This window comes from Ambystoma mexicanum, chromosome 6q (genome assembly GCF_040938575.1).
Source record: "Ambystoma mexicanum isolate Mex_15411 chromosome 6q, UKY_AmexF1_1, whole genome shotgun sequence".
NCBI classification, from domain to species: Eukaryota; Metazoa; Chordata; class Amphibia; order Caudata; family Ambystomatidae; genus Ambystoma; species Ambystoma mexicanum.
The window spans coordinates 1,364,271,072-1,364,298,645 of NC_090937.1; the positions used below are offsets into that span (position 1 = coordinate 1,364,271,072).

The 27,574-nt window shown below is 45.8% G+C and overlaps 1 protein-coding gene across 5 annotated transcripts in view; it reads left to right on the forward strand.

Annotated features, from left to right (window-relative positions):
• Window positions 1–27,574, forward strand: part of WFS1 (wolframin ER transmembrane glycoprotein) — a 330,060-nt gene that overhangs the window by 283,886 nt on the left and 18,600 nt on the right. For all 5 annotated transcript variants that reach the window (XM_069631983.1, XM_069631985.1, XM_069631984.1 and 2 more), the window contains exon 7: window positions 16,580–16,725. In XM_069631983.1, the coding sequence (XP_069488084.1) occupies window positions 16,580–16,725 (146 nt within the window). The remainder of the gene's footprint in view (window positions 1–16,579; window positions 16,726–27,574) is intronic.

Sequence of the window (27,574 nt, forward strand, 5' to 3'; positions counted from 1 at the left end):
CCCTTCCCCCACTTGGCCTTCCGTTAGGTTCCGCCTCCGCTCCACAGTAGTTTCCACGTGGAGCTCAAGCTCGGTTTCCTCCACACTGCGTTCCCGCTGTGGGTGTCGGGCTGGATTTCTCAGCGGGTATGTCACGGATTTCTACCGTGTTTTTGCCATTCACATCAGCATATCTTCCACCATCAATTCCACGATGATTTTAGCGATATGGTGGCCCCTGGAAGGATTTATATCCATAAGAATGTTGTCGGGGTTGGAGCACTCTGCTTCAGGCAGCCATTAGCTTCGTGCCCAACAGCACCCCCTAAAACATTTTTTTTAAAGCTAAGCATGCAGCTAATGCTGTAATTTTGTATTGATCCAGTGTCTCTGTTGGTCAAATGTTATTTCTCATTATATTGTACCTGCATATTTTGAATGTTTTGAGTATGCAGCCAGTTGGTATTTGGGAGATCCCTCAAGCCCACCCTCCCGTCCCGTCCAGCCTTACAGCGACCCCTGTGGCAAAACACTCAAGAAGATGTTCACTTTTTAGCATTCCATATATGCACTGCATGGCAGACAGGGTAATGGATCATTAGGTTTACAGTATAACCGGGCGGCAAATCACAAAACACAGCTGCACAGGGGGGTGGGAATGAGCCTGAGGCAAATGCCAGATTTCCAACCTAGGCCAGAACGTGTAACCTGTGCATGCGAGGAGGAGGAGAAAATAAACATAATTACTGGCAGTTCAGGGAGCTCGAGATTGCCATGAGGATCATGCCTGACCCAAATGATGTGGGCCAGTTGAGCATTGACCAATCCAAAAGGCATGTAATTAAAGGGAAAAGGGCTCAGGAAATTGCTGCCATTATTGGGCCATTTGAATCTAGGGAGATCATATAAAAAGGAGAATGAGTTAGCACAGTGTTCTTGAAAGTTGGTGCAATATTTGAGGAGGTAGCAGGAGGAGAGCGATGTGGCTGAGCCAGATAGCACAGTTTCTGAGACAGAGCAAACCGATTGGAGAGACATGTGTTAAGAGCCTGCTAGGGCCTTTCACCCAGAGAGTGTAAAGAGCCATTTTCCATTGAGGGCGGGCAACCTTCTGATTAGCCTTCTGGGGCTAGAACCTAGGTCTGGTGTGAAGAATTCCTACCCCACTGAGCCTGGAGCCTGGCAGGTACTAAAGATCTTAACACGTCAAAGAGTCTGTCATGGACTCAAGTCCAGGAGATTACCCTTATCTAGTGGGTATCACTAAATGCACTTTGAAAAGCACTCTGGCCATGGCTTGGGTGTGTGCATATCTGTTAAAGGAGTCACTAGAGCAAAGGGCTGAATTATAAGCTCTTGCTACGGTAGGAGTGTGCTGGCACCACAGCGTCAAAGGTAACATGGGTGACGCTTTATCATGATACTGGCCAAGTCTAAGAAAGAAGCATGCTTGGGTGCTTTAAATGCTCTGCAACTGAACATGAAGGACCGCTTTTCAGGTTGCTGCAACTCTGAAATTCTGCTAATCAGGGTAGACAGCTAGACTTCAGGTCTGCGTAGATTAGCCCTTGTCAAAGTTGTACTGCTCCACCCTGACACTGTTGATACAGAACCCCCTCCCCCTGCGCATCCCATTGGAGTTGCTCCTTCCCCTTCCTTCTAGGAAATAAAGGTGATGAATCGTTTCTTTTGTCTCAGGTTTTCGGTTGCATCCTCACTGCGCCACTACACTACGTATATTGTAAGTGTTGTGAAGCTATAATACACAAATGACTACTATATCTAAAATATGTAAGTAATAAATGTTGGTATACAGCTTTAGTAATATTTTGTGCAGCATTAAAGATTATTGCGTTCAGTTCTATGTACCATAAGTCTACAATTGAATTCAGGTACAACACAGTTTACATAAAAACGGACATTTGGAATTGGTGGGCTGGCCATGATTTCCCATAAAAAAACAGACCTATGATATGGCAAGGCTACCCAAAGTTCCACGAGTTGATCAAGAACATCGACCTGCGTCTTTTGTAGCCTTCAGTGTCAGAACCTCTCATTGACACTCGGCCCAATTATGTATGAGTGGGTGTTCTATATCTAGAATACTATGATTATGACTTTGAATAATTATGTTGACGTTAAACTACAGAACCTACATTTGCGTGCTCCTGTACATTTACATTTGTGCAGTGTATGATCAAGATTTGATAGTGCTCTATATTTCATTTCAATAAAGATTTTCTACCAATGTTGAGGCCTACAGTTTGTTTCTTTAAACATTTATTTTTAGGAATTCTCAATGAATGAGTATGAGTATGAGCATCTCTTAGTCTGTATCTGTTTGAATGATTCCTGTAAAAATCCCGAAGGACTATTTGCATTTGAGGCAGAATTATTAAACCTGATGGCAAGCCGACTCAAGGATACACTACCACAGTGGATGCTGTTATTTTTTATGTCTAAAGTGAATTCAATGGGGGGAGGTGGAGGAAGGCGCCATTAGGCAGGTGGAGGAAGGCGCGTTGAGGGAGGTGAAGGGAAAAGGGAGCATACTTTGGTGGGAGCCTGGAGGAATATCAAAGAAGCAGGTGGAAGAAGAGTGAAGTTGGGAGAATCGTCAAGGAAGAGACCAAAATGAGAACTGGAAGGAGGCTGGAAGAACCATTTGAGGTATTGCTGCTTTTAGGAGACTGCAGAAGAGGAGACTGCACAGAAGGCACAGACGAATGTAGAGTGACTCAGAGAGAAGTAGTGGAGGTTCAGGAGATGGCAAACCTAACTCTGGATAAAAGTGAGCCTTGGTGGGGTGGAAGTATAAGTAGGGCAAGAGGTACAGGAGAGGTTCCCTTAGCCAAAGGCCATTCCTGTCCATCATGGAAGAAAGTAAGTACCGAACCAGGACCCTGAGAAAAGTAGGTGGCACGAAAGCAGAAGTGCAGTCATCTGCCCCTTGATGAAATCTCTGTGATTTTGCTAACTGTTATACTACCCGAGCTTCCACCTCTGCTCAAGCCTAAAATGTAGATGCAGGTAGACACACAAACCCAGGAACAGGCGTGTCATACTCACCATGGACGAGAAACAGACAACCAAGTTCATTGACCAAGAAGACCAGAAGAAATTGCGGGTGATGTTCTCAAACCAAAGGAATGCGAGTGCCTGTAAACCGATGATCACTACCGGGGAGTAAACGCTGTCTGCGATTTACAACCTAACATTTGAACTGTTAAATCCAAGGAGAAGACATACTGTTATTGTTGAGGTTATATGTTGCATTTGTCTAGCTTTGCCCATCTCTGTAAATAGCCCTAATAAACATTTGTTCAAATATACAACTTTGTTTCTGCCTCGTGTGGACCCAACTCGGTTTTGTTATATCTTTTTAATGTAAATATTGATCATCACAACATTATACATTTTTTCTGTAAAGTATCAGATCTATTCAGTTTTAGTCATGTTGGATGTAACAATATATGCAATGTTGCAGGATAAGTACTCCCTCATATCTGCGGCACATTAATCTCTACCTCCCTTCTAATCATTCAATTCATGTCAACAGTTAACTTTGTATTCATTCAGATGGGGTCTTTTCCCTTGAGGGATGGAGTAGTGCCTGTGTGAGTAGTGCCTGCGTAAGAACCCCAATTGGTGATTTCTCTTGTTAATCAGTTTGTCAAATTTTCATAAACTTAGCCTTGTGCTGTAACCCATTTGCTGAGGTTGTAAGAACCATCCTGAGCACAGGGACCCAGGATGCTACTTTTCAAATGGATTCCTTCATCTCATAGATTACTCATCTTAGAAACATCCTCTAAGCATAAGCCTGTTTTCAGAAAAAGCTGTTATCAGCTGCCTGCAGGGGCACTGTGGCTGCACTCAGGTTCGCTGGCGCCCATGTCTCTCGATGTAGGTGTTTCTATGGAGCCGGCGGCACCCCATGACCTCTGTTTGGTTTTTCCACACTCAGCACACTGCTTTTGGAACACTGCTATTTTCAATCTGTGTCATGATTTCTCCTAAGGGCCTCATGTTAGTGTTGACCTGCATAAGTGCTTGCTTGTGCTTTTGTCCTGACAATGACACTTAGGAGTCTGGTTTCTGTCAGTCTGTGCAGCCAAATGCCCTGTGGGAGTTTATCACAAAGGTTTTCACTACTCTCAACAAGGGCGAGAAGGTACCATCCAAGTCCACAGCTACATCTGAACCTTCAGCTTTGAAGAAGTCCTTGTGTTAAGTAAAATGCCAAGGAGCTGGAGGCGTCTTGGTTCTAAAAGGTGGCTGCGAACTAGGATCAGAAGACTAAAAAGCTGTCCATGAGGTACCGTTCTTATAATCACTCCTTGTCCAGGTGGACCTCTCATCCTTAAAGAAGTGCCATTGCCGCTCCCACTTCAGGGTGTCTGCCTCTGCCTCTCTGGAATCACAACCTACTCTGGTGAAAGTTTGTTCCCCTCCAGCTCCTCTTTTCTCTGGTGCACAGGCGGCTTCAGCACTAGTGCAGTGGTTTAGCCTTTGACAGCTTTGCAACTTTACTCGGGTGCAAAGATTAATTTAAGGAATGGACAAAAATTGCCCTAGAGCAAAAAACCTGTGTCTGTCAATTTTTGCACCAGAGTAAAGTTTGACCTCGTCCTAATACCATCCCGTACTAGCACGTAGGCAAAATTCGCCCGGGAACAAAACTGCATAGAAATAATCTTGTTGCAGTAATGCTAATACAATGCCAAATTGCACTTGCACCAGTGCACATTTTCTGTTAGGTGGCCCATAAAATGCTTGATTGCTATACTTGATAACACGTCATCTGACATGGCTGACAGGGCCAGGGTCATGATCCTATCAGGGGGGGGGAATAGGGCCCCTCCTACCTGTGGTGGGGGGGCTTAACTGGGTGTATACCAGAGCCAATCCCACACCAGAGATGTGGGTTTGCGGAAGAGGGGCGAGGTGGCATCCCTGTCCCCAATGAGCATGCATTGTACATGTATGCTGGTACGCTTGTCCCTTCCACAATGCATGTCAGCCTCATTTCTGGCCAGATTTGTTTGCCTTTTTCAGGACAGCAACTCCCATAATGCACCTGGTTTACAGCTAAGAAAATCCAGATCGGAAACGGGAATGAAATCGACAACAGAAATGGAATGTCTTGGGATTTGTCTTGCCAAGCAAAGATGAGACACCAAACACCCTACACATCCCCCAGGTGAATGGTGGCGCAATAGAAATCTAACAGAGTGAAAAGGGACTTCTAGGGAGCAGGAGAGGGACAGAAATCTTCGGGAGAGATTAAGACTGAGAAAGAGAGAGAGAAAGAGAAAGAGAGAGAGAGAGAGAGAGAGAGAGATAGAGAGACTAGAAGAGAAACCCCTAGTGACAAGGGGTAGCCTAACAGACCAGTGGTACCCATAAGAAAAACACGAAGGGAGATGGATAGAAAAGGTCACAGGCTTTGTTTCCAAGTCAAGATTAGGAAGATGTGGAAAGTGCGTTGGTACATTGGGGAGATTCTTGGGGTTAATGACCCCTGGGCTTGTGTGAAGGGAGCCCACGGGAGATTGAGAGAATCGTAGGAACTCCCTTATTTTCAACCCTTTGAGTATTCCCAGACCAGTTCTTTAAAACTGTAATAAAACACCTATCTAAAGTCTGTGGATTTAGGAGGCCATCTGTGACACGTTCTATTGTTTTTTTTATGACCATGTGTTTGTTTCATATAGATTACCCCAACCTTTTCCCTGCACACCCTCCATCAGTATTTGGCATATTTTAGTTCAATTCGTTGGTTAGATTTGTGCTAATTATACCCAATTCCCCATTTTTGTTGCACCTTCTTCCCATCCTTCAATGATTTCCTGTGTCCTGGCTATCCCTCAAATTGTTATGAATGGCATGAATAATGTTGGTATTTGTTTTTCATTTACCACATTTCAATACAATAACTCTAAACAAAAAGAAATGAGAAATCTCGAAAAAGAAACATGAAAACTGTATATTTGTATTAGTTTAGATTATCTCTTTGAGATTAGTGACTGGGAAAACAAAAGTTAGCTTTCGTGATGCCAAGGATGTGCAATACTGCTTTGTTTAGTTGTCGGATGGTTATTGATTGTGTCGAGGAAAAATTACACTCTGGGCTTGAATCTCCATTTTATTTGAGCATGGCAGATGATCACCACACAATCTCAAAAAATTGCAACTAGTACCAGAATAAACTTGGGCAGGGTGTGCAATGTTCTAGATATGTGTGCTGAAGCAGCAGTAAGCCAGCATGAGAGAAAAACACTGCTTCTGTGACCAATGTTTTGATGCTCCATTCTGACAACGAGCATATACGATTCAAAACGGAAGCTCTCCAACTATACCATGCTGGTCCACGAAATATATAACGCCTGTTAAATGTTGGCGATAATTCATTTGAATTCACTTACAATAGCATTTCAATATATTTTCTTTTAAACCTTCATCACATACAACTGCATTTTCCCTTCACAATAGGCATGTTTTACATCTTTTACAGATGGGTTACCTTCAGTATGGAGTAGAGGAGAATGTTCTAGGTTTTGATCCAATCTGTGCCTCCCAGGCAGGGTCCTTCTAAAGCACTTGCAAAGGACTTGGGTATGTGTAGGTTTGGTGTACTATTTCCATCATAGATGGGTTTAGTGAAGTTGATGATGCTTTCTACGTGGTGACTGGCTTTATTGCAATTTTGGCTTTCAGATTGGCCACTATTTTGCTAATTATTAGAGGTGATTTGGCTTTTCACTAACCGTTTTTTGTGGTGTACAGTCCTGTTTATTTGGAAGTAATAATATTTGCTGTGTGGAACTTGACAGTATCAGTTGGAACGAGGGCAGGGATTTTATTTCTAATCTGTGATATTTGTGTGACTACGCCACTCTTTCTGGTTGTGGAAAGGCACTTTGATGCATAAGTTATCTTTGTTGCCGTGGTTTTTCTTAGTGAGAGAAGATGGTTTTCCCTCTCTTAGTTGGCATTGGGTATAGACCCAATCTAAAGCACCTGGGCATGTCTTGCTCTACCTTTACTAGTTACCTGTGTACATCATTTTATCGTTTGTGCATGCATTGATCGAATGTTACGTGGATAGTGGTATGTCTGGATTTTTAATTGCCACCAATAGATTTAGGGATTACTAACAAGAATTGATATTCTGACTGCAGAGAATGCACAGGTCTATACAGACATACCTTACCCTCAAGACATTTAGGTTTAAGACCATATACACATTTGATAGCCAAGAATACAATTTTGAAGGCAATTCTCCATTTTACATGTAACAAATGAAATAATTGGTGCAGTACTGACACTGAATCGAATTTGGACAAATTTAGTCGGGCAAACCGTTGTGCTCTGGACTTTCTGGAGCCACTATCTGGAGACACCCAAGTTGGTAATCTGGTATTTCAGCATAAAGAGTGTTATAATAGTTTGGTCTTGAGTTAATAAAGGAGCTTCTACAGTTGCTTGATAAACAGTTCCTTTAAATCATACCATTAAATCATACCACCAACTAAGTCTGCTTGAATTAGTTCATTAATCTGGAGATTTATATTGAGGTCCTCATGCCAATTAAATGTTAGGTTTTTTATCCTCTTAGTGAAGTATAAGGTGGGCTAAAAATAGAGAAGGGAATACAAGATTGAGAATTATTCTGAAGAGTAACTTTTGGTCCCAGCAAGATAACTTCTTATTCATTAGGTTTAAGCTGGGGTACTTGAAGAATTAGTCATAATGAAGGCAAGAACTAAGGTCTCAAAATATATTAACTAGTAAACCGTTAAGTATAAACCTTGCAAGATGATGATCGACGTGTCACGGGCGGGAGCGCCTGGGTCGTCACGCCTGCACATGCCAAATAGTACGAACAGGCTTGGCATCTGTGCTTCATGCCCATGGGGCCGCAAGTAAGCATTGTCACGGGAGAGTGTGGTGAGGTATTGTGTGAAATTTGCTTTCTTCTCGTGATTCTGATCAGTACAGTTGTGTCCCTTGTGTCTACTGCAGGCCATTTTCTCTGCGTTTTTGGCTTCTATGTGCAGTCTCAAAATGGTGTCTAATCATTCATTTTTGTCGGATGTGTAGGGAAATATATTCTTTGCTCGTCTTGAAACTGTGATAGAAATGACCAAATAGTATAGGTGCGTTTTTAGTATTGTGCTTTTTAATTCCTATCCTTTTTGTATAAGGTGATGGTTGGGTAAATTATTATTGTGAAACTTTCAGATCTTGCTTAACTAAGATATTGTCGGAAATTGTAAGGCTCTCTTCACTTTTTTAGGCCACTGCAATCTTGTTGCTTCCTCCTTATGACAGGAGTATGGTGGGGATTCTGAGCCCATTCTCTTTTTTTGTTGTCTCTTTTAAAAAGAAAATACTGATTCCGTCCCAAGAATAAACTGATTACATGCTTGTCCTTCTTCATAACCTCTCCTTCTGACCATCCCTTTGTCCTTTCCTACTCCTTTGTATTCTAGGAAGCCCTGCAAAATTATCTGCCAAACAAAACATTTACTACAAGCCATGGATCCCTGTGAAATATTCCCCACTTAGTGGCAAACCTCATCTTTCCTTTTTTACGTCTCTGTGTAATTCTATTAGATTAATTGTATCTCCTTCCTCTCCTATTGCTTTATTTTAATGTATGTATTGGTAATTTAGCTAATAACATAACTTTTGACCACAGAATCATTTCATTACGTAAACCATTTGACCTATACAATTCTAAAAATAATCCATTAACCAACACCACTTAATCTTATGCTAAGAAAAGACAAATACTACCAGATAAAAACGCATTACGTTACAATAAAAATCTATTCCTTACAATACTTTAAAGTGCATTTGCATAAAGTACTTCAAGTGCTTCAGCATAGAGTACATTTAAACAAAGTGCATTCAGTAAAGATAGCATGGCCCAAGGGCAGGCTATAACCTTCAAGAGTGTGTGAGCCAGCAGGGAAGCATCAAAACAACAATAGTATGGTAGGTACAAAATATAAGAAATGTCCAATCAAGGTTCTTTACAAACGAGACTTTAATTAAACTAAAAGGACAGACATATTATTAGATAAACCAGAAACCAATCCCTGTCTTGCAATATACACAAAATGCAGACTTTGGCAGAACAGGGGTCCATATCTAAATAGTGTAGAAAAGGTAAACTACTAGTTTAGGTCTATGTCTGTAAGCCATAAAGTGGAGTCTTACATTTCACTAGGTCCCCTAGATCCAAGGGCACGGAGAAATAATCACTTATCTTGCAGGGGCTTGATCGTGTTGACCTTAGATTCTGGGTGCATTCCGGCGTTCGAGTTTGCGAGGTGGCTCGACAGGATGCAACATTGCGGTTTGATTCAACATGCTGCAATGGCATGTGGCTTGAAGAAGATCCATACACAGGCGATGTTTGAGTCACGGTAGCTAGAAGACTCAACAGGGTCTTGATGCAAGGAAAGTGGAGATTCAGCAGCAAGCTGTCTGGACTGGATCCAACAAAGCAGTATGATTTGACATGCAGCGACAGCTCATGGTTAGAAGAAGCTTGGACCATGCAGTGATGTTCAGGCCTGCTTAGCTCAAAGACACTCAGACCAGCTTGAAATAGTGTGTCAAAGGCAGCAGCTCGAAGGTGCTTGAAGCGCTTGCAATGTCTCGAAACAGCTTGATATTTCAGAGAGACAAAGGCACCTTCATTTGGTCCTTGGGGTGCTGTGGGACCCTTCACCTTGGTCCAAGAGGAAAAACGAGTCCGCCTACTGTCCTTGCAAGCATTCTGTAGGTGCCCAATACGTGGTGTTGTAGCAAAGGCCATTCCTTCAGATGATACCTCAGAGTGCCTTGTCTGCAAGAAGTTGTGGGGTGTCTCAAGAAGAAAGTAGGAGCCTGGCAAACCCAACATGGCAGTCTCCATCGCTAGTGTGGAGGCGCCATCAGCTTCACTGTCCTCCCTCGTTCCCCTATATGTCTAAGATCAAAGGGGCTCCTGTAATTTCCTCTGTTATGTCTTCCTCATTCGAAGGGATTGTGTCCTCCGACGTATTCCTTATCTTAGATAATTCGTCTCCAGCTTGCTGGCCTTGGAAATGTCTCTGTAGAGGGCGCTGCGCGTCGACGTCCGCCGAGTTGGTGTCCCTCGACAGCCACCGTATCGGCGCCGACATCACCATGCCCATAAATAGCCACGCGCGGCGTCCGTTGCTCTGTTCCGTTTTTCCGCGCTTCGTGTGGCCTCGGGGAATATCATTGCTCAGTTCCGTCAGATAAACCTCTTATATTTCCTCGATAAAACCAACTCGTACTCGATGGCTTCCTCATCCGAACCGACGACTCCGCGGTCCGGCTTCAAAAAATGTCGAGACTGCGGAAAGAAAATATCGCTAACGGATCCTCAAAGGATCTGTTTGTGGTGCTGGGGAGTCGAGCACCATTTTTCGGAGTATGAGGACTGCATGTCCATGATGGTGAAAGCCTTGAAGGAGCGCAAGGGGAAGCTCGAGAGAGGTAAGTCAGTCAAAACCTCCTCGAAAGTTTCTTCAGCCGAGTGGAGGCATTCGTCTCCTCGCCGTCGAAAGCATTCCCATTCTAGGTCTCGAAGTAGCTCCCACCACTCGTCGAGATCTAGACACTCAAAAAAGAGACGTCGAAGATCCCCTTCCTCGTCATCTTCTGTTTCCCCAGAAAGGGTCTCCTGCCCCACAAAACACAGCTCTCAGGCTGAGTGGGAGGAATTCAGGAAAAAAGATGCTAAGCATCTTCGAGAAAGCGGCCTCGACCCCCCCCTCTAAGACAGCTGAGGGTGATACCCTGGTTGAAAAACCCAAAAAATCGAAACGCCGCGAGTGGTTGCACCCGGCGAAAGAGTCCACCCGAGAGTGCCACGGGCCATCGGGTAGGAAGGCACCATCTTCGACGCTGTCGTCGAAAATCCCTTCGACTCATGGATCGGCGCCATCGACGCCGTTATCGAAGGGTTCTTCGACGCATCGGTTGATCAAATCGATTCCATCGTCGACGCCGATAAAAGAAAAAACCACGGCTACTTCACAGCCAACGGTTATACCCAGAGCCTCCAGCACGGCGCTGAGAACGTCGTCGACATCCTCTAGCAGGATCCCGATCCTCTCGAGTTCCTCGAGGCCTCTTCCAGTTTTCTCGACGCCTTTCTCGGTGCCTTCGAAGCCTTTCACATCGGCGTCAACGACATCGACGTTTTCTCGGCCAATAATGACAAGTTTGGCTCCTGCTGCTTTAGAAATGGGTTTTACACCATTTCCGAGGTCAGAGTACCCCAGATTATCTTCAATCTATGAAGAAGGGGAGGATTCTGATCAAGAAAGACCCTTCAGGCTGTAGAGGACCACACCACCTGTTTCAGAGGATTTTACCTCTGAGGAAAGAAGGCTGAAAGACCTACAGGAATCCTTACATGAGGCAAGTGGATTGGACACTTCCCCAGAAGTGGAATTTGCCAAACCAGACCCAGGGGAACATGCCAAAACCCCCTATAGAACCCTGATGACAAGAATTATTGAATTCATGGGTTGGTCTGCGCCTTCACCTGTTTTTCAACAGGATGACCTTACAGACATACTAGATAAAGGTCCACAGGAGGATCCTGTGGTCCCTTTCCATACAGCTTTACAAAGGTAAATTTCATCAAATTGGGAAACTCCTGAGGTTATCCCTGCAGTCAATAAAAAATTGTCAGCCAAGTAAAGGGTAGCTGTGGCTGACCCTGAATATTTATCAAAACACCCGACTCCAGAGAGCCTGGTGGTTCAAGCGGCAACTTCATCAAGCAGCTTATCCTACTGTTCCACAGGACAGGGATGACAAAAGGTACGATTCTATGGCAAAATTAGTCTTTTCTGCTTGTAGTATGGTGTTGAAATCCATCAACTCCACTTGTACGCTCGACACGTTCAGTCACACACTGTGGGAGTGTGCTTCATCAGCGGCTGACTGCATACCAGAAGGAGAGGAAAGGGAAGCCTTCCTTAACATCATTAAAGATGTCAAAGATGCCATGTGCGAATCTCTTCAAACTGGCATCGATTCCGCTGACAGTATCAGCAGGGACATGGCGGCAAGTACTACAATCCACAGGCATGCATGGTTACGAAAGTCTGGCTTTGCTCAAGATGTACAGGCCAGACTTTTAAATATGCCCTTTGACGGCTCTTCTTTATTCAGTAAAAAGGCTGATGACAGTCTGGAAAAGTTGCAAACATCTAAAGCAGCAGCAAAATCTTTAGGAGCTGCAATCCGCCAAACTCCTTTTCCCCCTCAGGAACCTCTAGGAGAGGAAAGTCCTTTCGCTATTATTCCGCATTCGGGAAAGGCAGAGGACAGCCGGCTCAAAGAGGCCAAAGGAGATCCACCCGAGGTGGACGGGTCAAAAGTACTAAGGCCGCAGCAGCAGCAGGTGCCTCTTTACCCTCGGCATCTGCATCGGCCGCCCCCAAACCACTCTGAGGTCTTTCCACACAAAACACCAGTAGGGGGCAGGTTAACTCACCATCTGACGGAATGGCAGGCTATTACGTCAGATGCTTGGGCATTGGAGTCAGTTGCCCAAGGTTACTGCCTACCCTTTCTACGCATCCCTCAGAGTCATCCACCGGGGCACAGCTCTCTAAAAGTTCCAGATCCGCTCCTCTTGCAGGAAATTGTAGACCTGCTAGAGAAAGGTGCTATAGAACCGGTACCTGTAGCGGAGAGGAACAGGGGCTGGTACTCCCCCTACTTTCTCATACCGAAAAAGGACAGAGGACTGAGACCTATCTTGGACTTACGAGAATTGAACAAGTTTCTCAGGAAGGACAAGTTCAAGATGGTAACTCTCTCTCAGATCCTTCAGGCCCTCCAGATCCAGGACTGGCTGGTATCTCTGGACCTCCAGGATGCTTATTTACATGTGCCAATCAATCTCAAACACAGGAAATACCTGAGGTTCGCAATTGGCGGCTCTCATTATCAATTTCGAGTTCTGCCATTTGGGCTGGCCTCCGCCCCGAGGGTCTTCACCAAGCTAATGTCGGTAGTGGCTGCAAGTCTAAGGAGGGAAGGGATCCACGTCTACCCCTACCTGAACGATTGACTGATCAGAGCTGTATCTTTGGAACAAGCTCAGATCCAGCTAGATTATGTCTGCCACTTCCTACACAAACTGGGCTTCTCCCTCAATTTAAAGAAGTCACAGATGATACCATCACAGAGACTCCAGTTCATCAGAGCGGTCCTGGACACTTCCCTGGGAAAAGCCTTGCCACCAGAGGTGAGGGCTCAAGATATTATGCAGATGGTCAACAAGTTTCAAAATGCCCAACATCTACCAGCCTTCGACTTTTTGAGATTGCTAGGCCTCATGGCATCCTGCATCTTCCTTGTGCCAGAGGCTCGCCTGAGAATGAGATCCCTCCAGTGGGCACTAAGAACCCAGTGGTCACAATACTCAGGAAGAATGACAGATCTCCTCCGGATTCCGGACAAGGTAGCCCACAACCTTCAATGGTGGGCCTATCCAGAGAACATCTTGAAAGGAGAACTGTTTTGGCAACCATGGCTGGAGATAACAGTAGTCACAGACGCCTCACTCACGGGGTGGGGAGCCCATGCCAACGACTTGACCATCAGCGGTCGTTGGTCTCCATCGGAGTCCAGACTACACATCAACCTATTAGAGCTGAGAGCGATCAGACTAGCGCTGAAAGCTTTCCTGCCATCAGTACAGGGGAGAAATGTCCTGATAATGACGGACAACACGGTGGCCATGCACTACCTCAACAAAAGAGGAGGCGTAGGGTCACTGCCAGTGTGCAGAGAGGCAATGCAGCTCTGGTTTTGGGAAATTCAGAAGGGAATCTCTCTATCGGTAGTTCACCTAGCCGGAGAGAAGAACTTGACAGCGGACGCACTGAGCAGGCAGAGCACAGTGTCCCACGAGTGAGAGCTAGCTCAGGAAGTCCTTCAAGAGATCTTCGCCCTTTGGGGAACCCCTCAGGTGGATCTGTTCGCCACCAGTACCAACAGGAAGTGCGATCTGTTCTGTTCAAGGGAATTTCCCCCGAGAGGAGCTCTAGGGGACGCGTTCGTAGTGGACTTGGAGTTTCCACTCCTTTACGCGTTTCCACCAGTCCCTGTTATTCCTCGAATGATCAGGAGGTTGAAAAGATTCTGGAAAACCATGATCCTAATTGCCCCGGACTGGGCCAGGAGAACTTGGTACCCGGACCTTCTGGATATGTCCATCTGCCCTCCAATCTGTCTTCCACTCAAAGAGAATCTTCTCTCGCAGAAGGGAGGTCAGGTTCTCCATCCAGATATAAGAACCCTCAACCTTCACGCTTGGCTTCTGAAAGGTTGAGGTACAAGGATTGGGACCTCCCTGATGACATCATGGAGGTGTTGCTTTCGGCCAGAAGGCCAGCAACAAAGTCTTTATACCGCTGCGGTTGGAACACATTTTGCAGCTGGTGTAGAGAGAACAATATCAACCCTTTTTCATGCGGTACACCAACGGTGTTATCGTTTCTACTCTACTTCGCGAACTCAGGCATTCAAGCACTGTAAAAGGCTATCTCGCGGTGCTATCAATCTTCAAGCGCACTATGGAGGAACCATCGTATTTCAAACTACCCTTAGTAATACAATTTCTCAAGGGATTAACTAATGTCTATCCTCCAAGACCATTCCAAGTTCCCTTATGGGACTTTAAATTTAGTCTTAAATTTCCTAATGGGCACTCCCTTCGAACCACTCGACTCCACTCTTGTTTGCTGAGATTTCTCACTCTTAAAACTGTCCTATTAGTAGCACTAACATCTGCTAGGATGGTGAGCGAATTACAAGCTCTATCTTGTAAACCCCCCCATACTATTTTCCATAAGGACAAAGTTGTCCTACAGGTGAAGCCTAATTTCCTCCCAAAGGTGGCTTCTGAATTTCACATCACTCAGAAAATTACCTTACCTTCGTTCTACCCTCTTCCCCATCTGGGGAAAGAGGAAGAAAGGCTACATCGGCTGGACCCAAGGCGAGCTCTAAGCTTTTACATTAGCAGACTGGCTAGGATTGGGCAAGCAGACCAACTGTTTGTAGGCTACTCAGGTCACAAGTTGGGACTACCCATAACAAAACAGACCATTTCCAGGTGGATTATTTTGGCCATTCTGGGATGTTACAAACTGGCAGGGAAAGATCCCCCTCAGAATCTTAGGGCTCATTCAACCAGGGGTATCGCAGCCTCTTCGGCCCTCCAAAGAGGGGTACCGGTCCGAGACATATGAGCGGCTGCCACATGGTCGTCCGCACATACATTTACAAGATTTTACAACCTGGATTCCTCCGCTAGTCAAGAGACCAGATTTGGCAAAGCAGTATTACATTCGGTTCATTCTTAAAAGGGATACATGACATTCTTACTCCCACCTCCAATTACATGCCACTGCTATGGGAGTCTATCTAAGATAAGGAATACATCGGAGGACACAATCCCTTCGAAGAACAAGTTACTTCTTACCTGGTAACGTTCTTTCGATGGGATGTTCCTCCGACGTATTCCATATCGCCCCTCCCATCCATCCCCGCAGTAATACTTCCCTTGTGGTTGCAGCTCACGCTCCTTCAAGGTCAATAGCCAATTTATGCAAGACTTATCTTATGCTACAAAACGGAACTGAGCAACGGACGCCGCGCGTGGCTTTTTATGGTGACGTCGGCGCCGATACGGTGGCTGTCGAGGGACACCAACTCGGCGGACGTCGACGCGCAGCGCCCTCTACAGAGAAAACATTTCCGAGGCCAGCAAGCTGGAGATGAATTATCTAAATAAGGAATACGTCGGAGGAACATCGCATCGAAAGAACGTTACCAGGTAAGAAGTAACTTGTTCTTTTGTTGCAGAGGCTTCTTTAAAACTCTCAGCTCTCACGCCATCCCTAGAGGTGGTATATCCCATTCTGCTGAGAGGGGGGTCTCTGCCTCCTAGCAGAGAACAAAGAGCATCTTGGGCATAGCCTGCCATATGTTTTGGGTGAAACGTCCAAGCGAGATGCAATACACAAATGGCCCTCCCCATCAGATCCAGTATTAACGAAGTGTAAATAATATAGGAAAGCCGACTGGGTTTTGGCAATTGTAACTGTATTTCCCCATCTACCACTACATCAAACCAGACATAGCTTTATATTTATATTTAGACAAATGAGGTTATGCACTTAGATATTTTGAAGCTGGGCGCCATTCTTTGAAAGGCAGCCCATGGCTGTTTGAATTTGTTTTCAGCAGGCTGTTTTGGGAAGGCATATGTTAAGTTACTACGTAGCTGCCATTTTGGCAAATCACATTGCATTACACTGCAGCTGCTGGTGTGTCAGTAGACGGGGGCCCATCAAAGTACACGTGTGAGCTATACTTTTTTGCATGAAGCATTTTGAAAGTGAGGCCTGTTTAGTAGAGACAAATTCTGAGAGAGAAAACCACCATCATTTTGCACAGTAGAAATACAAAAAGCTCTGAATTGCACACCCTCACAGATGCCATTCTGTGTCACTAACTAAATATTTATGATTTTCAGCAAAAAGCTTTATCGCTTTGGATGACTTTGTTGAAATAACCAAGAAATATGCCAAAGGAATTGTTCCAAGCAACTTGTTTTTGAGTGAAGATGATGATGATGACTTGGCTGGGAAAACTCCAGAGGAACTCCCACTTCAACTAAAGGTGAAAGTGCTAAATATGAAAAGCATGTTATTGTAATCTTCATATTTAAGCAAGGTTTTCATAAATGCTCCCATTGTTGAATGCATTGCCCTAAGTATGCCACATGCCATGCCTGTGCCTGTTATGCCACATGCTACCATTGCTGATTGCATTGCCCAAAGTAGGCCACATGCCATGCCTGTGCCTATTATGCCACATGCTCCCATTGCCTCCTCTGGAGAGACTCCCACCTCTCTAGACCTCAATAGACTGAACTCCAATATAGGCTGTAAACCTCCTAAATGCTACTCTGTCGACATTGAGTAATCCCAAAAGACAAAATACAAAGATCTGCTACAACTAACCTAATCCAGCCGCTGCCCACAACTTCTCTCCCACCTAAGTCAGCAACATCAAGGGCGGACTCATGAACACCAGATCTTTACTTGCTCACGCCCTCGACATCTCTAACCTAATCATCACTAACCAAATCGACCTACTAGTGGTGACAGAAACTTGGCGTCGCCCAGCTGCCATCCCTGCACTCTTGCTAGCCATCCCAGAGGGCTTTACAATCTATAGGAAAGACAGAACGTCTGCCAAAGAAGGCAGAGTCGCCTTGATTGCTAAATCATCCCGGTCTTTCAGAGAACCTACCCAACACCATTTTCCTTCACGGGAATTACTTACTCTCAAACTCTCCCTTCCCAACACCAACTTCATCACCTTCCATATACCCTATAGACGCCCAGACTTCCTTCTCTCCTTTGAAGAGGATATAGCACTCCCCCTATCAAGTGACACCAAGCCATCATCTAGAATCATATTTCTAGGGGATTTTAATCTAGGCCTCCATGACAAACCTGACCCAAATGCCATGATTATACAAAACACTATTGCTGCTCAAGACTTCACCCAGCGCATAGACCGGGACACGCATGATAAGGACCGAATATTGGATTGGCTGGCCGACCTGAATGGGCTGACTAATATAACATCTATCTCCCCCTGTCCATGGTCAGACCATAATGCCATTATATTTACCTTACCCAGCCAACCGCTCCCTAAAGCTGCTACACACATGGCACCGCAACATCAACAGCGCCAACATGCTCCCTCTACTTGGACCTATTATTGGATACAACCACTGGCCTGGCAACCCAGCCTCCCTAGTAAACTTGTATAACACCACTATCCTTCAAGCCCTGGACAAAATTGCACCACTCAACCTCCGCAAACCTAAACCTAAAGCTCACCTTAACTTGTGGTTTACTCCTAACCTCAAAGACCTAGGAACTAACAAACGTACTGCTGAATCCCACTGGAAATACTCACCCACCAGTAGCAACAGAGAACTCTTCCTTACTTCAGCTAAATAATACAAACAGGCCATTCTCCAAGCAAAGAGCCTCACTTACAACGAGAGAATTGCCAATGCCAACTCTGGCCCAAAAGAACTCTTCACAATCCTAAGAGAATTGGAGACTCCCACAAGCCCACCCGAACTATGTCACAAAGACGAAACCTGGTGCACAAACATTCAGAATTCCCTACTGGACAAAGTCTGTATGTTACAATCCAAAATAGCCAAGACAAAAGGCAAGCTAGCCTGCCCTGTCTCTCCTGATAACCCTCGCACCGTTACTCAACCTTGCCTCCCTTTCGAATTCAGACCTGTCTCCATCACTGAAGTCATTAAAATTGTATCCAGCCTGAAACCATCTAGATGTCAGGGTGACATCTGCTTGGTGCGCCTCATTAAAAAAATGTGTTACTGAACTAGCCCCGTTCATCACCTCCCTCATTAGCAAGTCTTTCGCCGAAAGCACGGTCCCCAAGAACCTACAAGACGCCTGGGTCCTCCCTCTCTTACAAAAATCCCACACTAGACCCTAATATCCCTACAAACTAATATCCCATTACCACGGTCCCATTCCTCTTGAAAATGCTAGACCGTGCAGCATATTTACAGATCTAAGAGCACCAGGAACCAAACAATTTACTGGGCTTGTGTCAATCTAGTTTTAGACCTAGACATGGTACTGAAACTGCGCTCTTACACTTGAAAAACCAGATGGACTCCATCATTGACAATGCAATTTAGCACTACTACTACTTCTAGACCTCTCGGCGCCCTTTCTTTTAGTGAACCATAACATTCTGTGCCATCACCTAGCCTGCGCCGCCAACTTCTCCTCCAAAGCCATTGCTTGGATTGAATCCTTCCTCTCAGAACGCACCATAAGTCTTCTCTAACCTAGCAAGTGCTGCTTTAGCTGCTGTCCTCTGTAGAGTGCCCCAACTATCCTGTGTGTCACCCACGCTATATAATATCTTCACCAAGCTTCTGTTTGATCAATTAGTCGAACTTGGAGTGCGGTACACCAACTACGCGGATGACACGCAGATCCTATTGCACCTTTCTGGAAACTATGCCCAAGATGCTGCCACTCACAACAATATCTATTTGATCATCCAAACGTGGATGGCCCACAATGAACTTTGTCTAAATGATGACAAAACCGAGCTCCTGATAGTCGGTACTCAATCCTGCCTAAAAAAAACTAGTCCTTAAATACAATGTTTTTACAATAGACGGGAATACCAACACTGTCGCAAGAGGACACAACCTTAGGGTATACCTTGACTCCTCATTAACCTTAGTTAAACAAGTTAACGCTACTATCTCATCAGCTTCCTATACAGCCAAGCTCATAAATGCCTGTAGACCCTATCTCACACCGGACAGTTGTCTAACCTTAGCAAGAGCCCTCATTTTGTCCAAATTGGATTACTGTAACATCCTACTGGATGGTGCCTCTAACAGCAGCATAATAAAACTCCAAGTTACTCAAAATAACGCCCTTCGGGCCGCACTTAACATACCTAGGAGAGAACATATCTCAGAAACAAGACGCAAAGTGCACTGGCTACCTATTCAAGACAGAATTAGATGAAAAAATCCTGGCAACCACACACAAATACCTTATTAAGGTATCCAGGCTTTGTTTCGAAAACATACTTTCGAATGCCAAAGTTTTGAAAATAGATGCATCGAAAAAATGCATTTTTTTGTAGGGTAATTTTTTTTTTTTTTTTTTTGCTAAAATGGGTGTTAGGGTTAAAAAAACAGGGGTCGGGGGGCTCCCCATTTAAAAAAATAAAATAATTTTTTCGATGCATTTTTTTTCGAAACTTTGGCATTCGAAACAATCACTAGGAACCCTTATTAATACTGCACCTAGATATCTGGCCAACCTCCTAACCCTTATACAAACCATGAACAACACATGTGCGTCCACAGCCTCTCTTCTTACAGTTCCCAAATGTAAAAAAATCTAAGGCTGGCGGATGTAGCTTCCCAGTAACAGCTGCCAAAGAATGCGACATCCTCCCCTTGCCATGAGAATTGATCCATCACACGCATCCTTTAGAAGAAAACTTAAAAGCTGGCTTTTCACGTTCAAACGCTAGTACATCTTTACCGCAGAAAGCTCCTTTTGCTTCCTGTAAATATCTGTTAAAACTGTAAATACTGTACATTGTAAATATTACATTCTATTATGATATGTTTGTACAATTCTATGCATCTGTTGATCATGTCTGTAAATATCTGTCCAGCGCCCAGATACCTACGGGTTAGGCGCGCTTTACAAGTGCCAATTAAATAAACTAAAAATATAGTGTTGTTTCCCTAGGTGTCTAAATGGTGGGCAGCCTAAGCATACTGCTCTTAAGAAAATCTAGATTTACCATAAACATTACAACAATTAGAATGTTATAAACATTGATATTTGGCACCTCCCATGTTAAGTGGATATTTTTCAGTGAAGGTGAATTTCATTGTTGTACATTTCAGCAAATAATGGTGAATTATACACTTCTTTGTATCTTTTAAACTAAAAAAGTAATTGAAAAGGTTTGTTTAAGGTGTGCATTTTGTAGTATGTTTGTATCAACTAGATTTTTATGCAACAGGAAATTGCATCTACAGTTCTTCATGTTTACAGTTTATTCTTCCATTTAGATGTTTACTATTGAAGCAGTGATTCTTCAAAAACACGTCTGTGTTTTTGTTATGAAGGCCAAGTGCACAGTATTCATATTGCAGAGTGTGTACAAGTGTGCGTTGGACAGTACTCCGAAAACGGTGTGGTTGTATTGACGGTTGAACACATGGGAAATGCAATTTCGATCTCAGATGCATGTAATGTTCATTATACAATCTGACGCTCACTGCAGGACTGCAACTGTTTGATCTCACACAGGTCGCCAACACTTCAGTGATGAATGGGGGCACTTTTCTGCAGAGCACACATAGGAAAGGATGCCATCACTGCAATAGAGAATGCTGGCCCACATGGCATGGATACAAACCAGTTAACCTAACCCAGATCACCATCACCACAACATATAAAAGTAACCACCACATGGCTGATACAAGTGCCCATCACACATGGCATAATACCAGTATAGCAAACCTGAAATGTGACACCCAGGCAGAAATGTTACTGCTTCATGCTGCAGAGGCCAGACAACCACCAATGCACCAATACTGGAATAAGACCCCTTAATGCGGGACTAAAGGTGCTTCTGACATAGGGCTGGCAACCACCATCACTGCCAAACTGAAAGGTGACCCACAGCCCAAGCCTGAAACACATGCATGTCACAAAGGACAGAACCTGTCGACCAACATGTGACCTTTACTGTGGGACAGAAGGAAGTGTGCTTCATGTAGGACACTACCACTTCAAAACTGAAAGGTGACCGTCGCTTCAGGGCTGATACACGTGAACCACACATCATTACTGCAATACTGAAAAGGGCCCCTCATGAACTCTGCAGCGACATGTTAACCTGTTTGTAGCATGCACCTAATATTGTGAGACTGGAGCTCCTTTGTTCTAGTGCCATGATGTGCAGCTCTGGCATCGCAGAAATTCTTTGTGGAGAGGGTGAACCTCTGAGTCCTCTGGTTCCACGTGAAGCTCTGCAGCGGGTGTGTGCAGTGGAACTGAATTGTTCACGTAGTGGCTCTGAGAGAGAAGGTTTTCGTTCTGTGCATTGTCCCATGGAGCTTTCCTTGGGCGAAGAATGCAGGTCTGATCACTCGGGCGGCTTCTAGATGGAGTCCCCAACAGCGGCCCATCTTGCTTCTGGCCCGCATACATGATGCTCATTGCTGAAGCAAATCCCTCTGCCCCCAGCGTATCAGACTCGAAGATGCACCTGCCCTAGCCTGGGAAGGCCAGCAGTTTGGCCATCTCGTACCCAGTTTATAGGATGAGTACAAGCTGTGGTAATGTGACCATTTCAGGGCCCCCGGCCCTACAGCCCTCTAAATGACCTCCTGATCATTCTGTGGATTGCGAGTTTAGACTGAAATTGTGATCTCTGCCTTTTTGCTTAATCCTGATAAATTCTGGCACAGCAGCCCCAGCCAACGCTAATTTCAAAGGGATTGTGTCCTCCGATGTATTCCTTATCTTTGATAATTGGTCTCCAGCTTGCTGGCCTTGGAAAAACTTTTCAGCAGAGGGCGCTGCGCATCGACGTCCGTCGAGTTGATGTCCCTCGACAGCCACCATATCGGTGCTGACGTCACCATGCCCATAAATAGCCACGCGCAGCGTCCGTTGCTCAGTTACATTTTTCCACGCTTCATGGGGCCTCGGAATATCGTTGCTCAGTTCTTCAGTCAAATATACTTCATTATTCCTTATGAATACCGACTTGTACTCGATGGCTTCTTCATCCGAACCGACGACACCATGGTCCGGCTTCAAAAAATTTCGAGACTGTGGAAAGAAAATGTCGTTGACGGATCCTCACAGGATCTGATTGTGGTGCCTGGGAGTCGAGCACCATTGTTCGGAGTCCGAGGACTGCATGTCCATGACGGCGAAAGCCTTGAAGGAGCGTAAGGGGAAGCTCGAGAGAGGTAAGGCAGTTAAAACTTCTTCAAAAGTTTCCTCGGCGGAGTCGAGACATTCATCTCCTCGCCATCACAAAAGACATTCTCGTTCTAGGTCTCGAAGCAGTTCCCATCACTCTTCGAGATCTAAGCATTCAAAAAAGAGACGTCGAAGATCCCCTTCCTCGTCGTCGTCTTCTTCCGTTTCCCCAAAAAGGGTCTCCTGCCCCACAAAACATAGCTATCAGGCTTAGTGGGAGGAATTCAGGAAAAAGATGCTTAGCGTCTTCGAGAAAGCGGCCTCGACCCCCTCGAAGACTGCTGAGGGTGATACCCTGGGTGAAAGACGCGAAAAATCAAAATGCCACGAGTGGCAGCACCCGGCGAAAGAAGCTACTCGAGAGCGTCACAAACCCTCGAGTAAAGGCAAGGTCACGTCTTCGACGCCGTAGTCGAAGATCCCTTTGACGCATAGATCTGCGTATTCAACGCCATTATCGAAGGGTTCTTCGACGCACAGGTCAGTCAATTCGACGCCGTCTTCGACATCGACGCTGAGAAAGGACAAACCCACGGCCACTTCACAGCCAGTGGCCATACCCAGAGCCTCGATCACGCGAATGTCGTCGACAACCTCAAGTAGAATTCCGATACTCTCGAGTTCCTCGAGGCCTCCACCAACTTTCTCAACGCCTTTTTCTATGGCTTCGAAGCCTTTAACATCCACGTCGACGATGTCAACGTTTTCTCAGCCAATTATGACAAATTTGTCCCCTTCTGCTCTAGAAATGGGATTTATACCATTTCCAAGATCTGATCATTCCAGAGCCTTAGCATCTATGTATGAGGAAGGAGAGATTTCGGATCAGGAGAGACCTTTTGAGTTGCAGGGATCTGCAACTCCTGTACGAGAGGAATTTATCTCTGAGGAAGGTAGGTTTAAGGACCTCCAAGAATCCTTACATGAAGCAAGTGGGTTGGACACTTCCCCAGAAGTGGAATTTGCCAAACCAGACCCAGGGGAACATGCTGAAACCCCTTATAGAACCTTGATGGCAAGGATAATAGAGTTTGCGGGGTGGTCTACACCTTCACCTGCTTTTCAGAAAGACGACCTCACAGATATTTTGGTTAAAGGTCCACAGGAGGATCCTGTGGTGCCATTTCATGCGGCACTACAAAGGAAAATATTGGCAAACTGGGAAACCCCTGAGGTTATACCGGCGGTTAACAAAAAATGATCAGCCAAGTATAGAGTGTATACTGCTGACCCTGAATATTTATCCAAACACCCAACACTGGAGAGTCTGGTTGTTCAGGCAGCAACTTCATCAGGTAGTAAATCGGCTTACCCTACTGTTCCACAGGACAGAGATGACAAGAGATATGATTCTATGGCCAAAAAAGTATTTTCTGCATATAGCATGGCGTTAAAATCCATCAATGCTACTTGTACGCTCGCAAGGTTCAGCCACGCACTTTGGGAGTGTGCTTCATCAGCGGCTGACTGCCTCCCAGAGGGAGAAGAAAGGGAAGTGTTTCTCAACATCATTAAGGATGGTACGGACGCAATGTGCGAATCCCTTTAGACTGGCATCGATTCTGCTGACGGCATCAGCAGGGCCATGGCGGCAAGTACAACAACCAGGAGATTTGCTTGGTTGCGAAAGTCTGGTTTTGCTCCAGATGTGCAAAGCAGACTCTTGAATATGCCCTTTGACGGCTCTTCTTTGTTTGGTAAGAAGGTGGATGACAGTTTAGAAAAGCTTCAAACATAAAAGGCAGCTGCAAAATCCCTGGGAGCTGCAATCCGTCAGACACCATATCGCCCCTTATGAACCTCTTGGGGAGGTAAGTCCTTTCGCTTCTATTCCGTATTCGGAAGAGGCAGAGGGCAGCCGGTTCAAAGGGGTCAGAAACAATGTACCCGAGGTGGACGGGGTAAAAATACAAAAGCCGCAGCAGCAGCAGGTGCCTCTTTACCCTCGGCATCTGCATCAGCCGCCTCCAAACCGCTCTGAGGACTCTCCTCACAAGACACCAGTAGGGGGCAGGTTAACTCAACATCTGACGGAATGGCAGGCTATTACGTCAGATGCTTGGGCATTGGAGACAGTTGCCCAAGGTTAATGCCTGCCTTTTCTACGCATCCCTCAGAGTCATCCACCGGGGAACAGATCTCTGAAAGTTCCAGATCCGCTCCTCTTGCAGGAAATTGTAGACCTGCTAGAGAAAGGTGCCATAGAACCGGTACCTGTAGCGGAGAGGAACAAGGGCTGGTACTCCCCCTACTTTCTCATCTCGAAGAAAGACGGAGGACTCAGACCTATCTTGGACTTACGAGAATCGAACAAGTTCCTCAGGAAGGGACATGTTCAAGATGGTAACTCTCTCTCAGATCCTTTAGGCCCTCCAGCTCCAGGACTGGCTGGTATCTCTGGACCTCCAGGATGCTTATTTCCATGTGCCAATCCATCTCAAACACAGGAAATGCCTGAGGTTTGCAATTGGCGGCTCTCATTATCAATTTTGAGTTCTGCCATTTGGGCTGACCTCCTCCCCGAGGGTCTTCACCAAGTTAATGTCGGTAGTGGCGGCAAGTCTAAGGAAGGGAGGGATTCACGTCTACCCCTACCTGGACGATTGACTGATAAGGGCTGTATCTTCGGAACAAGCTCAGATCCAGCTAGATTATGTCTGCCATTTCCTTCACAAACTGGGCTTCTCCCTCAATTTAAAGAAGTCACAGATGATACCATCACAGAGGCTCCAGTTCATCGGAGCGGTCCTGGACACTTCTCTGGGAAAAGTCTCGCCACCAGAGGTGAGGGCTCAAGATATTCTGCAGATGGTCACCAAGTTTCAAAATGCCCAACATCTCCCAGCCTTCAACTTTTTGGGGTTGCTAGGCCTCATGGCATCCTGCATCTTCCTTGTGCCAGAGGCTCACCTGAGAATGAGATTGCTCCAGTGGGCACTAAGAACCCAGTGGTCGCAGTTCTCAGGAAAAATTACAGATCTCCTCCGGATTCCGGACAAGGTAGCCCGAGACCTTCAATGGTGGGCATATCGAGAGAACATTTTTAAAGGAGAACTGTTTTGGCAACCATGGCCGGAGATAACAGTAGCCACGGACGCCTCACTCACGGGGTGGGGATCCCATGCCAACGACTTGACCATCAGCGGTCGTTGGTCTCCATCGGAGTCCAGACTACACATCAACCTATTGGCGCTGAGAGCGATCAGACTAGCGCTGAAAGCTTTCCTACCAGCAGTACAGGGAAAACATGTCCTGATAATGACGGACAACACAGTGGCCATGCACTACCTCAACAAAAGAGGAAGCGTGGGATCACTGCCACTGTGCAGAGAGGCAATGCAGCTCTGGTTTTGGGCAATTCAAGAAGGAATCTCTCTGCAATTCACCTAGCCGGAGAGAAGAACTTGACGGCGGACCCTCTAGCAGGCAGGGCACAGTCTCCCACGAGTGGGAACTAGCTGAGGAAATCCTTCAGGAGATCTTCGCCCTTTGGGGAACCCCTCAAGTGGATTTGTTCGCCACCAGTACCAACAGGAAGTGTCATGCCCGCGCCGCTGGCACACGCATTGGCAACCATCATGGACTACTTGGTACTCATTTATCCTCCTAATACTCCTTGAACAACTCCTTTTCACGCCTTGGTCTTTTATTTCCATTTGCTCAACTTTGGTTCTTTCTTATTTTATTCAATTAACTACATTTACCATAATGCACCTGGCTGCAGTCCTCAATTCCTGGCTATTCTCATTCATCGTAATTGGGACCACAATCCCCAGAAGCCCTAGCGGCCAGTGCTGCTTCCACCTGCTCAGGACCAGAGAGGGAGGAGGCAGATTGTCATCAGGTGTGCTGCCCCAGGTGCTGTCAATTAGCCTGCCTCAGAACAGGGCAGGGCTGTATATAAGCAGCTGCCTGCAGGAGCACATAGTCTTGCATCTTGAGATCTCCCCGCTCCTGTTTGCCTTGACCTGCTACATTGTATGCTGTTCCTGTTGCTGCATTATCCTGTTTTGATCCAGTGCCCTTTCTAGGCTCCCAGCTCTGCAGCCTGCCTTACTCCGGCTGCCTACAGTCCTTGTCCTCTGGGCTCCCAGCCCTGCAGCCTGCCTCACTCCGGCTGCCTACAGTCCTTGTCCTCTGGGCTCCCTGCCTACAGCCTGCCTCACTCCGGCTGCCTACTTCCCTTGTCCTCTGGGCTCCCTGCCTTGCGGCTTGCTACACACCTCTGCCTTACAGCCTGTTTTACACGTAGCTACCTACGGCCCTGCTCCTCTGGGCTCCCTACCTCACGGCCCTATTCTTTTGGGCTCTCTGTCTGTCGCCTACTACTAATCTCTCTCTGTCCTGTTCTTCTGGACTCCCTGCCTTGCAGCCTACTACAGTCCTCCGCAGTCCACTACAGTTTGCCTGCACCTAGTGCCACTCTTGACTGCAGACCTGCTTCCTATTTTGCAGCCCTTCTGTTTTCCTGACTTCTGCTCCCTTGTTCTCTTCCTTGAGTCCTCTGTAATCCACCTTAGGTTATCTACTTCAGTCTAACTGCCTTTCCTTCATTTCCTTCTGCTAAATTGCTCATTGACTTCCTTTTTTGCTGGATATATCTGTTCTTGTCTTCTCATGTGTCTTATGTAATCCCTTTGTACAGAGCTTGCCTGTTGGTTTCCGGCAGGCAACCTCTGCCCCTTCCCTTGTCGCGTTTTCAGTGTTACAGACACCCACTGCTGTTGTTCCCAGCCATGAGCATACAGCGTGGGCCTCTGTTATAGCAATCTGTGCAGAAGGCTGGAGTTTCCTAAGGTTCGTGGAACACTCTTTCTCATTTCAGCATACACCCCAAGAGGGAATCCGGTTTGTACCTTTTTATCTTGTGCCCCTTTTGGCTCACAGCTACAGTTTCCTACTCTTCTTTCTTG